General features: G+C 44.9%; 1 protein-coding gene across 2 annotated transcripts in view; it reads left to right on the top strand.

Moving 5' to 3' along the window:
* LOC112236354 (transient receptor potential cation channel subfamily A member 1-like) overlaps positions 1-15,296 on the top strand; it is a 76,341-nt gene that overhangs the window by 5,483 nt on the left and 55,562 nt on the right. For both annotated transcript variants that reach the window (XM_042298693.1, XM_042298694.1), the window contains exons 2-6: positions 1,598-1,746; positions 11,223-11,385; positions 12,614-12,789; positions 14,578-14,685; positions 15,112-15,220. In XM_042298693.1, the coding sequence (XP_042154627.1) occupies positions 1,618-1,746; positions 11,223-11,385; positions 12,614-12,789; positions 14,578-14,685; positions 15,112-15,220 (685 nt within the window). In that variant the 5' untranslated portion in view covers positions 1,598-1,617. The remainder of the gene's footprint in view (positions 1-1,597; positions 1,747-11,222; positions 11,386-12,613; positions 12,790-14,577; positions 14,686-15,111; positions 15,221-15,296) is intronic.

Consider the following 15,296-nt stretch of genomic DNA (forward strand, 5'->3'; position numbering starts at 1 on the left):
TCTTAGATTTAAAAAAAAACAGCAGCCTTCATGAGTAGCTGTCAAGAGATGGAGTTTCCCCAGACCAAGGTCATCTCCTGCAGGCACCAAACAGAAAATGAAAAAGGAGTGTTTTTTTATAACATGTCAGGAGGAAACACTTTGAGACCAAAGCGGAACCACCAGGGTCATGTGCATTAGTGCACAGCGTAGCAAAACTGTCACACAACGTTATGCAACGAAAAGTGTTTTTTCAATGAAAAACAAGAGTTTCTTTCGAGACAGATTCAGCTGGGTTCTCTTCCGATTCGGCACGTTTGCTTCCATTTGGTTCCTTGTGAACACGTCACTGTCCAATGATAAACTAACCTTTCTGTTTGTCTCTTTCTGTTTTCTACTGGTAACATGAACTATACCAGACATCAAGGAGAATGTCCTGCAAGAGTTAAAAAAAGACGAAGATGGAAAATTAACTAGATAATGCTGCTCCCTTTTTCCTTTTCAAAGTCTTTTATGTTTGCATATACTGTCCACCAGCCAGGACTGAGGCAACAGCCTCCCTCCCTCCCTCCCTCCCTCCCTCCCTCCCTCCCTCCCTCCCTCCCTCCCTCCCTCCCTCCCTCCCTCCCTCCCCCCCCAGTCTTCACCAATGTCAGACGGTTACTTGGTCATTGGACTACACTCAAGACCTCTCTCCTCACATCACCTCACCTCACCTCCTCCCTCTCTCCTCACATCACATCACCTCACCTCCTCCCTCTCTCCCCCTCTCCCCCCTCACCTCCCCCTATCTCCCCCTCTCTCCTCACATCACGTCACTTCCTCCCTCTCTCCCCATCTCTCCTCCTCAGCTCCCCCTCTCTCCCCCTCTCTCCTTACATCACCACACCTCCCCCTATCTCCCCCTCTCTCCCCCTCTCTCCTCCTCACCTCCCCCTCTCTCCCCCTCAGCAAGCTGCCCCCCAGCTGAGGATAACATAATTCTATTCACCTTCTATAGTGAGACTAACAGTCTCTTCTATTCACCTTCTATAGTGAGACCAATAGTCCCGTCCATTAACCTTCTATAGTGAGACTAACAGTCTCTTCTATTAACCTTCTATAGTGAGACCAACAGTCCCGTCCATTAACCTTCTATAGTGAGACTAACAGTCCCGTCCATTAACCTTCTATAGTGAGACCAATAGTCCCTTCTATTAACCTTCTATAGTGAGACCAATAGTCCCGTCCATTAACCTTCTATAGTGAGACTAACAGTCCCGTCCATTAACCTTCTATAGTGAGACCAATAGTCCTGTCCATTAACCTTCTATAGTGAGACCAATAGGCCCTTCTATTAACCTTCTATAGTGAGACCAATAGGCCCTTCTATTAACCTTCTATAGTGAGACTAAATGGGAGAATGAGGAACTGGCAACAAAACTGTTTCTTACACCAAAAATGGCATGTTTTGTTTGTGAGGGAAATGTGTATTTTGACTAGGTATGCATTTGTGGTCTTTTAAGGTGTACTGTGGAGTCTGCTGCTAGGTAATCTTACTGGAAGAGTGTGTGTATGTGTCTTATCCTGCGTGCAAACGCGTGTCTTAATGACGTCACTCTATCCTTCTTCCATTCAGTGATTGGACTGTGAGACGTCATGCAGCTCACCAAGGAAGTGGCACCTCAGAACGGTTCCTATAAGTGCGTGATCGACGATGACGAAAGAAGATCCCACCAACTCTCTGTAAAAACAGACATCACTCTAGAGTCCGTAAACCTGTTTGAGGTAAGTCCAAGTTCCAATTCTTGATTGTGCTTGTAAATGTTAATTTAAAATATGAAACGCATCTCTGGCTTGACAAGTTTAAAAAAATGTTTATATACATAAAATTACTTTCCAGAAAGGTTTTGTAGAATTTCCGGTTCGATTCCTTGAAAAAGTATGAAATCCAGAAATCAACCAACCGGGATTTCTGGAAACCTGGGAATTTTTGGAATGTCACCATAATTGTGCAACCCAATGCTTGATATGGACACAGTAGGTACAAGCACTGTGTACATATCATAATAATACCTTTTTATTTGGAAAACCTACGTCAGAATGCTGACTACAGCTCTGCGTTCAACAACATTACCCCCTAAAGGGAATCTGGGTCTGAACACCTCCCTCTGCAACTGGATCCTGGACTTCCTGACCGGCCGAACCCAGGTGGTGAGGGTAGGCAACATCCCCTCCACCGCTCTGACCCTTAACACAGGCGTCCCACAGGGGTGTGTGCTTAGTCCCCTCCTGTACTCCCTGTTCACCCACGACTGTGTGGCCGTACACGACTCCACCACCATTATCAAGTTCGCTTATGACATGACGGTGGTCGGCCTGATCACAGAACAGACTATGGGAGGCGCACAGTACTACATAGAGCCAGGACTACATGGAACTCTATTCCACAGTACTACATAGAGCCATTACTACAGGGAACTCTATTCCACAGTACTACATAGAGCTATGACTACATGGAACTCTATTCCACATCAAGTAACTGATGCAGCAGTAAAATTAGATTAAAAAAAACACCTTATGGAACAGCGGGACTGTGAAGCAACACAAACATTGGCACTATACATACACATGTATTTAGTACTGTAGATATGTGAGAGTGGTGGAGTAGGGGCCTGAGGGCACACAGTGTCTCGTGAAATCTGTGAATCTATTGTAATGTTTTAAAATAGCATAAACTGCCTTAAATTTTGCTCGACCCTAGGAAGAGGGGAGGTGAGAGGGGCATCTGTAATAAATACAAATACAAATATCCTGAAAAGGTTCTACAGCTATTCCACTGAGAGAATATTGACTGGCTGTTTCACTGCTTGGTATGGCAATAGCACCGCCCTCGATCGCATGGTCTTCAGAAAAGGTAGTGCGGACAGCTCAGTACATCACTGGGGCCCAGCTCCCTGCCATTCAGTACCTCTATATCAGGTGGTGGTGAGGACAGTCCAGTACATCACTGGGGCCCAGCTCCCTGCCATCCAGGACCTCTATATCAGGCGGTGTGAAAAGAAAGCCCGGAAAATTGCCAAAAAGACCCCAACCGCCCGAGCCATATACTGTTTTCTCTGCTGTCGCACGGTAAGAGGTATTGGTGCATCAGGCTCTTGAACAGCTTCTATCCCCAAGAAATACGACTGAAAAATAACGAACAAAATAGCTACACAGACCAGTTTACCAAGCGTCTTTTTTATCTCAGTATTTTGCACTGTCTCTGTAAACACACACACACACAGTAACTCCAACACACACACACACACACACACAGCAACTCCAACACACACACACACACTGTAACTCCAACACTCACACACACTGTAACTCCAACACACACACACACACACACACACACACACACACACACACACACACACACACACACACACACACACTGTAACTCCAACACACACACACACAGTAACTCCAACACACACACACACACTGTAACTCCAACACACACACACACTGTAACTCCAACACACACACACACACACTGTAACTCCAACACACACACACACTGTAACTCCAACACACACACACACACACTGTAACTCCAACACACACACACACACACTGTAACTCCAACACACACACACACAGTAACTCCAACACACACACACACACTGTAACTCCAACACACACACACACTGTAACTCCAACACACTCACACACACAGTAACTCCAACACACACACACACTGTAACTCCAACACACACACACATTGTAACTCCAACACACACACACACAGTAACTCCAACACACACACACACACTGTAACTCCAACACACACACACACACACACACACACACACACACACACACACACACACACACACACACACACACTGTAACTCCAACACACACACACTGTAACTCCAACACACACACACACAGTAACTCCAACACACACACACACACAGTAACTCCAACACACACACACACTGTAACTCCAAAACACAAACACACTATAACTCCAACACACACACACACACTGTAACTCCAACACACACACACACACACACACTGTAACTCCAACACACACACACACACTGTAACTCCAACACACACACACACTGTAACTCCAACACACACACACACACACACACTGTAACTCCAACACACACACACACTGTAACTCCAACACACACACACACTGTAACTCCAACACACACACACACAGTAACTCCAACACACACACACACACACACACACACACACACTGTAACTCCAACACACACACACACTGTAACTCCAACACACATACACACTGTAACTCCAACACACACACACACACAGTAACTCCAACACACACACACACACACACACACACACACACTGTAACTCCAACACTCACACACACTGTAACTCCAACACACACACACACAGTAACTCCAACACACACACACACACACACACACACACACACACACACACACACACACACACACACACTGTAACTCCAACACACACACACACTGTAACTCCAACACACACACACACACTATAACTCCAACACACACACACACTGTAACTCCAACACACACACACACACACACACACACACACACTGTAACTCCAACACACACACACACAGTAACTCCAACACACACACACACACACACACACACACACACACACACACACACACACACACACTGTAACTCCAACACACACACACACACTGTAACTCCAACACACACACACACACACACACACACACACACACACACACACACACACAGTAACTCCAACACACACACACACTGTAACTCCAACACACACACACTGTAACTCCAACACACACACACACAGTAACTCCAACACACACACACACAGTAACTCCAACACACACACACACTGTAACTCCAACACACAAACACACTATAACTCCAACACACACACACACACTGTCACTCCAACACACACACACACACACACTGTAACTCCAACACACACACACACTGTAACTCCAACACACACACACACTGTAACTCCAACACACACACACAGTAACTCCAACACACACACACACACACACACACACACACACACTGTAACTCCAACACACACACACACACACTGTAACTCCAACACACACACACACACACTGTAACTCCAACACACACACACACAGTAACTCCAACACACACACACACACACACACACACACACACACACACACACTGTAACTCCAACACTCACACACACTGTAACTCCAACACACACACACACACACACACACACACACACACACACACACTGTAACTCCAACACACACACACACTGTAACTCCAACACACATACACACTGTAACTCCAACACACACACACACAGTAACTCCAACACACACACACACACACACACACACACACACACACACTGTAACTCCAACACTCACACACACTGTAACTCCAACACACACACACACACAGTAACTCCAACACACGCACACACTATAACTCCAACACACACACACACTGTAACTCCAACACACACACACACACACACAATAACTCCAACACACACACACACAGTAACTCCAACACACACACACAGTAACTCCAACACACACACACAGTAACTCCAACACACACACACAGTAACTCCAACACACACACACACACACTGTAACTCCAACACACACACACACACACACACAGCAACTCCAACACACACACACACAGTAACTCCAACACACACACACACACACACACACACACACACACACACACACACACACACACACACACACACACACACACACACACACACACACACACACACTGCTGCTACTGTGTTTGTCTTATATTCTGTTGCCTAGTTACCTTCCCCCTATACATATCTTTCTCCATCACTCCAGTATCCCTGTCCCCTTACACCTATACATGTCTACCTCCATCACTCCAGCATCCCTGTACATTGTTAATATGGTACTGACCCTGTATATAGTCTCCTTACCACTATACATATCTACCTCCATCACTCCAGTATCCCTGTCTCCTTCCCCCTATACATATCTACCTCCATCACTCCAGTATCCCTGTCTCTTTCCCCCTATACATATCTACCTCCATCACTCCAGTATCCCTGTCTCCTTCCCCCTATACATATCTACCTCCATCACTCCAGTATCCCTGTACATTGTTAATATGACACAGGAACTGACTCTTTTTAAATAGTTCCTGTATATAGTCTGCTTACTTTATTGTGTATTTCATATTTCTTATTCTTGTTATTTGTGTGTTGTGTTTCTTCTAGTACTCCATTGTTATTGATTACTACGTTGTGGGGAGTGATGGAGGTAGATATGTAAAGGGGGAAGGTGACTATATACAGGGTCAGTACCATATTAACAATGTACAGGGATACTGGAGTGATGGAGGTAGATATGTAAAGGGGGAAGGGGACTATACTGCGTTGTGGGGTTTGTAGGTTGCAACATTCATTTCAATCATGGATATAATGGAATTAGTGGACATATGGAGGTTTAATACCCTGACCTAGTGAGATATACACGGAGGTTTAATATCCTGACCTAGTGAGATATACATGGAGGTTTAATATCCTGACCTAGTGAGATATACATGGAGGTTTAATATCCTGACCTAGTGAGATATACATGGAGGAGGTTTAATATCCTGACCTAGTGAGATATACATGGAGGAGGTTTAATATCCTGACCTAGTGAGATATACATGGAGGAGGTTTCATACCCTGACCTAGTGAGAGGTACATTGAGGAGGCTTAATCAATCTGGTTGTCTTGACTACTTTCTTACGTCATTCTCTCTGGCACCAAAAGTTTAAAAAGTGTTGATAGGGGACAGAATGCGGTTGGACGGATCCAATAATTGGCATATATATTACTCTTACAGAATTTCCACATGGGTGAGGATATTGGAAATTTAATCAAAGCCTACTAGATGATAAATTGTTTAGAACTAGGAGAGAAGAATTTATAACTGACTTTTTCAGACATAGCATTAGGTACAGCAGATCCCCTTACTGTATGGGATACCTTTAAATGTGCCTTGAGGCCATGCAATTCAATACTCAGCTCTAAAACAAAAGCAAATTAGATCAAGAGTCCATATTAACAAAGGAAATTGAAGAACTAACAGTACAGTTAGATAGCAATAAAAACTTAGACATAATACGTTAGAGGAAAAACTAAAAGAGGAACTTATTCAAGAAAGACTCAGTGTAATATATTACAAAAAATACAATTATATTATATATGTTTATTTATTATAAAAAATAAAGTTAACTGGACGGAATATGGAGAAAAATGCCGCAAATTAATTTTCAAACTTCAACATAGAAATGCTACCAACGTTTTCTTTTTTTTACTGAAACTTGTTATAAATGATGGAGTCATGATTCCCTGAACTATATTTTGAAAGAGGAAGTAAAGCAAATGTTTTCGTTTCAGTCTCCTCCATCTCCGCTAACCGGAGCTAATTGTATGGGATTCTTTTCCTGTCAATAATGTAAAGTTAACATCTCTAAAGAAAGACTCGTGTGACGGTCAAATTACAGAGTAGGAACTTCTTGATGGAATTAAAGCATTTAAGTCTGGGAAAACTCCAGGGCGAGTTGAGGTATACCAAACTTTTGATATACTCAGAGGACCATCATTAGCATGTTGTTAACCACTCCTATATAAATGGTAGATTGTCAGACACACAACAAGCAGGTCTGATATCATTGTTACTGAAACAGGATCCAAGTGGTATATATAAAGGTACAGACCATTTAAAAATTGGAGTCCTACTACACTTCAGTGTTGTGAGGCAAAATTCTAGCAAAAATGCAAACATTTTAGCTAAATACTTGGCGCATAGAAATCAAAAGGTATTGTCTGGTATTATTCATCCAAAATCAGTTTTTTTAAATGCTTAGAGCAAAGAATTGAAAAGGGATTGTTGGATAATATATCCATTTTTTTTTACATCGGAGAATAAGACAAGTACTGGAAACAATAGATGAAACAATAGATGAAACATATGGGCCTGGTATTCATAGCTGACTAAAAAGCACGACTGGAGTTTATATAGTTGAAGTCTGAAGTTCACATACACCTTAGCCAAATACATTTACAATTTATATATATATATGTATGTATGTATATATATATATATATATATATATAGTGGGGCAAAAAAGTATTTAGTCAGCCACCAATTGTGCAAGTTCTCCCACTTAAAAAGATGAGAGAGGCCTGTAATTTTCATCATAGGTACACTTCAACTATGACAGACAAAATGAGGAAAAAAAATCCAGAAAATCACATTGTAGGATTTTTAATTAATTTATTTGCAAATTATGGTGGAAAATAAGTATTTGGTCACCTACAAACAAGCAAGATTTCTGGCTCTCACAGACCTGTAACTTCTTCTTTAAGAAGGCTCCTCTGTCCTCCACTCGTTACCTGTATTAATGGCACCTGTTTGAACTTGTTATCAGTATAAAAGACACCTATCCACAACCTCAAACAGTCACACTCCAAACTCCACTATGGCCAAGACCAAAGAGCTGTCAAAGGACACCAGAAACAAAATGTGTAGACCTGCACCAGGCTGGGAAGACTGAATCTGCAATAGGTAAGCAGCTTTGTTTGAAGAAATCAACTGTGGGAGCAATTATTCGGAAATGGAAGACATACAAGACCACTGATAATCTCCCTCGATCTGGGGCTCAACGCAAGATCTTACCCCATGGGGTCAAAATTATCACAAGAACTGTGAGCAAAAATCCCAGAACCACACGGGGGACCTGGTGAATGACCTGCAGAGAGCTGGGACCAAAGTAACAAAGCCTACCATCAGTAACACACTACGCCGCCAGGGAATCAAATCCTGCAGTGCCAGTCGTGTCCCCCTGCTTAAGCCAGTACATGTCCAGGCCCGTCTGAAGTTTGCTAGAGAGCATTTGGATGATCCAGAAGAAGATTAGAAGAATGTCATATGGTCAGATGAAACCAAAATATAACTTTTTGAATGCTGAGTTGCATCCAAAGAACACCATACCTACTGTGAAGCATGGGGGTGGAAACATCATGCTTTGGGGCTGTTTTTCTGCAAATGAACCAAGAAGACTGATCCGTGTAAAGGAAAGAATGAATGGGGCCATGTATCGTGAGATTTTGAGTGAAAACCTCCTTCCATCAGCAAGGGCATTGAAGATGAATCGTGCCTGGGTCTTTCAGCATGACAATGACCCCAAACACACCGCCCAGGCAACGAAGGAGTGGCTTCGTAAGAAGCATTTCAAGGTCCTGGAGTGGCCTAGCCAGTGTCCAGATCTCAACCCCATAGAAATTCTTTGGAGGGAGTTGAAAGTCCGTGTTGCCCAGCAACAGCCCCAAATCATCACTGCTCTAGAGGAGATCTGCATGGAGGAATGGGCCAAAATACCAGCAACAGTGTGTGAAAACCTTGTGAAGAATTACAGAAAACGTTTGACCTCTGTCATTGCCAACAAAGGGTATATAACAAAGTATTGAGATAAACTTTTGTCATTGACCAAATACTTATTTTCCACCATAATTTGCAAATAAATTAATATAAAATCCTACAATGTGATTTTCTGTTTTTTTTTAATCATTTTGTCTGTTATAGTTGAAGTGTACCTATGATGAAAATTACAGGCCTCTCTCATCTTCTTAAGTGGGAGAACTTGCACAATTGGTGGCTGACTAAATACTTTTTTGCCCCACTGTATATATGTGTGTATATGTGTGACATTAAAACTTGAAACTTGAAGCTTGAATCAAACAGTCCACGAAAACCTTCCTAATATTGAATTGCACCCCATTTGCACTAAGAAGAGCCTCAATTTGTAAGGGCATGGCTTCTACAGGGATGCTGGGGTGGGGCGGCAGGTAGCCTAGGGGTTAGGGTTAGTTTTGGGTAACCGAAAGGTTGCTGGATAGAATCCCAGAACTGACAAGGTCATTCTGCCCCTGAACAAGGAAGTTCTCTGGTAGGCCGTCATTGTAAATAAGAATTTCTTCTTTTAACTGACTTGCCAAGTTAAAAAAAGGTCAAATATTTAAAAAAAAATGCTGGCCCATGTTGTCTCCAATACGTCCACAGTTGTGTCTAGTTGGCTGGAGGTCCTTTGGGTGGTGGACCATTCTTGATACACTAGAAACTGCGTAAAAAACCCAGTAGCATTGCAGTTCTTGACAGACCTACTACTACGTCTCCTCCCTTTCGTCGACACTGATTGATGTGGATGTAGCTTTCACCGGGTCAGTCTATGTCATGGAAAGAGCAGATGTTCCTAATGTTTTGTAAACACAGTGTAGTTTAAACAGTTTGGAGGAGTGTTTGGCCTTATTGGTTAGATGTTGTGTTTATACGAGACAGGGGAGAGGGGACGGGAGGGGAAGGAGGGGGAAGTTGAAGGGGTGGGGAGGGGAGAGAGAGAGAGAGAGAGAGAGAGAGAGAGAGAGAGACAGAGAGAGAGAGAGAGAGAGAGAGAGAGAGAGACAGAGAGAGAGAGAGAGAGAGAGAGAGAGACAGAGACAGAGAGAGAGAGAGAGAGAGAGAGAGAGAGAGGCAGAAATCAAATAGGAAAATGAGGTACACATGCAGAAACACACCTAAAATGTGATGTCATACAATATATACAACATGTGTTAATGTAGCTGAATTGATTGAACTGAAATGGAATTAACCCCATCCGTCCCTTACCTCTGTCCCCATCTTTCCCTTACATCTGTCCCCATCCGTCCCTTACCTCTGTCCCCATCCGTCCCTTACCTCTGTCCCCATCCGTCCCTTACCTCTGTCCCCATCTGTCCCTTACCTCTGTCCCCATCCGTCCCTTACCTCTGTCCCCATCCGTCCCTTACCTCTGTCCCCATCCGTCCCTTATCTCTGTCCCCATCTGTCCCTCACATCTGTCCCCATCCGTTCCTTACCTCTGTCCCCATCCGTCCCTTATCTCTGTCCCCATCTGTGTCTTACATCTGTCCCCATCCGTCCCTTACCTCTGTCCCCGTCCATCCCTTACCTCTGTCCCCATCTGTCCCTTACATCTGTCCCCATCCGTCCCTAACATCTGTCCCCAACCTTCCTTACCTCTGTCCCCATCCGTCCCTTATCTCTGTCCCCATCCGTCCCTTACCTCTGTCCCCATCCGTCCCTTATCTCTGTCCCCAACCTTCCTTATCTCTGTCCCCAACCGTCCCTTACTTCTGTCCAGTGGGCTCGGGGAGGTGATGTGTCCCAGCTGGAGGGCTTGGTGAGGAGGAACCCAGTGTTACTGAGGGAACAGGATGACTCTGGTGCCTCTCTGGTCCACCACGCTGCTGGTGCAGGAAACACCCCTGTTATCAGGTTCATCTGCAGCATCACAGTCAGAGATGGTGAGGTTCCACACACACCCAGCATCACGGTCAGAGATGGTGAGGCTCCACACACAAACCCAGCATCAAAGTCAGAGATGGTGAGGCTCCACACACACACCCAGCATCACGGTCAGAGATGGTGAGGCTCCACACACACACCCAGCATCACAGTCAGAGATGGTGAGGCTCCACACACACACACCCAGCATCACAGTCAGAGATGGTGAGGCTCCACACACCCAGCATCACGGTCAGAGATGGTGAGGCTCCACACACACACCCAGCATCACAGTCAGAGATGGTGAGGCTCCACACACACACCCAGCATCACGGTCAGAGATGGTGAGGCTCCACACACACACCCAGCATCACGGTCAGAGATGGTGAGGCTCCACACACCCAGCATCACAGTCAGAGATGGTGAGGCTCCACACACACACCCAGCATCACAGTCAGAGATGGTGAGGCTCCACACACACACCCAGCATCACAGTCAGAGATGGTGAGGCTCCACACACACACCCAGCATCACAGTCAGAGATGGTGAGGCTCCACACACACACCCAGCATCACAGTCAGAGATGGTGAGGCTCCACACACACACCCAGCATCACAGTCAGAGATGGTGAGGCTCCACACACACACCCAGCATCACGGTCAGAGATGGTGAGGCTCCACACACACACCCAGCATCACGGTCAGAGATGGTGAGGCTCCACACACACCCAGCATCACGGTCAGAGATGGTGAGGCTCCACACACACCCAGCATCACGGTCAGAGATGGTGAGGCTCCACACACACCCAGCATCACGGTCAGAGATGGTGAGGCTCCACACACACCCAGCATCACAGTCAGAGATGGTGAGGCTCCACACACACACCCAGCATCACGGTCAGAGATGGTGAGGCTCCCATCCTAAAAAAACAAAATGGCTGCCAGTATGATGTAGATTAACTTGAGTGAAATATTTCCTCTTAATTTTTTCTCAAGTTTCCTCGTCTTAATTATACAGTATGTGTGAATGTGCATGTGTGTGTTCGTGTGTGTGTGTGTATGTCTGTTTATCCGTGTGTGTGTGTGTGTGCGCGTGTGTGTGTGTGTTTATGCATGCGTGTGTGTGTTTGTGTGTGTGCGTGTGTGTGTGTGTTCGTGTGTGTGTGTATGTCTGTTTATCCGTGTGTGTGTGTGTGTGTGCATGTGTGTGTGTATGTGTGTGTGTCCTACCTCTGTCCTCTCTCCCCAGGGTGGAAGGTGTATGATGACGAGGGGTCTATGCCGCTGCACTGGGCTGTGGAGAGGAACCAGCCAGACAGCTGCAGGGCTCTGTTAGAGCTGGGGGCTGAACCCAACGTCCTCAACAAGGCCCTGATGTCACCTCTACACCTGGCTGTTAGCCACACACACAACCATCTGGTCCAGGTGAGACACCATGATCCTTAGCTCCCTTACCTCCCCCACCAAAGTACCTGCCCTTACCTCCCTCACCAAACTACCTGCCCATACCTCCCCCACTAAACTACCTGCCCTTACCTCCCTCACCAAACTACCTGCCCTTACCTCCCTCACTAAACTACCTGCCCTTACCAGCCCCACCAAACTACCTGCCCATACCTCCCCCACCAACACCCCCTACTGCCTTACCATGGCTTTTCATTTCCCTCCTTGTCCTAAATCAGCAGTGTCAAACTCATTTAGCCGCGGGGTCACATTCGGTATTCAACATTGACCGGAGGGCTACACAGATTTAAAAAGATATATTTTCTCGACATCAGAAAAATATACAAAATAGTGCCGTTTTCTTATCTGTGATTATTTTAATTTTATTTTACCAGGGGAGTTGACTGAGAACACATTCTCATTTACATGAACAACCTGGTAAAGAGTTACAGGGGAAAAGAGGGGGGTGTATGAGCCAAATGGAAGATTGTGATTATTAGCACACTGGACACAGTCAACAAACTGAATGTAATATATCTTAATTAAGATCTAACCAAACAAGACGATTCAATTCACACAGTAAAATGTTTTTAAGTCAATATTAAGCGTTTTCATCTGTCTTCACATCGCCCAGTGGTGTACGTGCTCTTAATGTCCCGCCCAGGGGAAAGCCACGGATAAGGTGTGTTTGACTCATATGGTCGGCCATCATATGGTCAGCCATCATATTGTCAGCCATCATATTGTCAGCCATCATATTGACAGCCATCATATGGTCAGCCATCATATGGTCAGCCATCATATTGACAGCCATCATATGGTCAGCCATCATATTGACAGCCATCATATGGTCAGCCATCATATGGTCAGCCATCATATGGTCAGCCATCATATTGACAGCCATCATATGGACAGCCATCATATGGTCAGCCATCATATGGTCAGCCATCATATGGTCAGCCATCATATGGTCAGCCATCATATTGACAGCCATCATATGGTCAGCCATCATATGGTCAGCCATCATATTGACAGCCATCATATTGTCAGCTCTCATATTGTCAGCCATCCAGACAATGTCACAAATGGTGATTCAGTCATCACGGGGCTGGCGTCAGCAACTCACCAGGCGCAACTATCACCTTCTATCATTCCCATATCAAATCACCCATGGGCCAGATTGGTCCCCCTTCGGGGGCTGGATCCTATGCTTTCACACCCCTGTCTTAAACAAAAGCTGAAGCTGAGTATGTGGACCATTTTTGAGGGTACGAGGCATCTGGTAACCCAGAGCTAACGGACAATGGATCCAAGACATGTGAATAGATATGGGTGGATGGACGTAATCGATTAGGTCACCCTGGATAGAGACACGTGGGGTAAGAAAGAGCATCTGGCGAGTTCGTGGGTCACTCTAGTGGGTAAGAGGCATCTGGTAACCCAAGGTTGTGCCAGAGTAAGGGATGATAGATATGGCTTACAAAACAGAATCTGGTCACCCAAAGCCAAGCTTGGTGATGAAGGTTAATGAGGCTGAGCCTCCCCTGACTCTAGGACCTTGTCAGCATTTCTACTGTCTGTTCTGGGGGTGAGAATACTAGCGGTCCCTGTGTCCCTGTGTCAGGGAGTAGAAAGAGACATAGATGGGTATGTATCACAGAATGTTGTTGTTTCCCCAGCTGCTGTTAGTGAACAAATACAATTTCATGAATTCATTCATATCACATAAGGTTTCATTATTAATGTTAATGTGTGTGTGGTTTCTCCCAGCTCCTGTTGTCTCACTATAAGACAGAGTCTAACCTAGAAGGAGGTCTTGGCAACACTCCTGTCATGTTAGCCTGCTCCATCAATAATACTGAGGCGCTCTCTATACTGGTGAGAGGATCTCTCTCTATCTCTCTCTCTCCCTCCTTCTCTCCCTCTCCATCTCCCTCTCCCTCCCTCCTTCTCCCTCCCTCTCCCTCTATGTGCATTACAAAGCATTGTACATACTTCACTGAAAGTGCTATCGAATCGAGTAACATAGGCTTGTACTGTTTACATTATGTCTGTAAGTGTATACAGTACACGTACATAGCCAGTTGTACAATTAATGTCAAATAATACTCAATTATCCTGTTTTTATGAGAGAATTTATACAAAATGTGTATAATGTTTATAACCAAGAGTTAGAAATAACGCACACAGCTTCCAGTCTCCCCTGGAATTTAGAATGACCCACTGTTATTAACTGTCACAATTCTGCTTTATGAAAAACTCCTGATGACTCTGTCCGCCTGTGTCCTATTCCCTGCACTGTAGCTGAGCCATGGGGCGCGGCTCTCCAGTCAGAACAAACTGGGCCACTATGCTATCCATGCAGCTGCCTTCGCAGGCTCAAAGAAAGCCATGGATGTCATCCTCAAGGCTGGTATGGCATTATTGATGAGGAGATAATAAAGGATTGCATTTGTATAGGATGCTACACTTATCCATTGGTGTAAAAA

The sequence above is a fragment of the Oncorhynchus tshawytscha genome, linkage group LG16 (genome assembly GCF_018296145.1).
Source record: "Oncorhynchus tshawytscha isolate Ot180627B linkage group LG16, Otsh_v2.0, whole genome shotgun sequence".
Taxonomy (NCBI): Eukaryota; Metazoa; Chordata; class Actinopteri; order Salmoniformes; family Salmonidae; genus Oncorhynchus; species Oncorhynchus tshawytscha.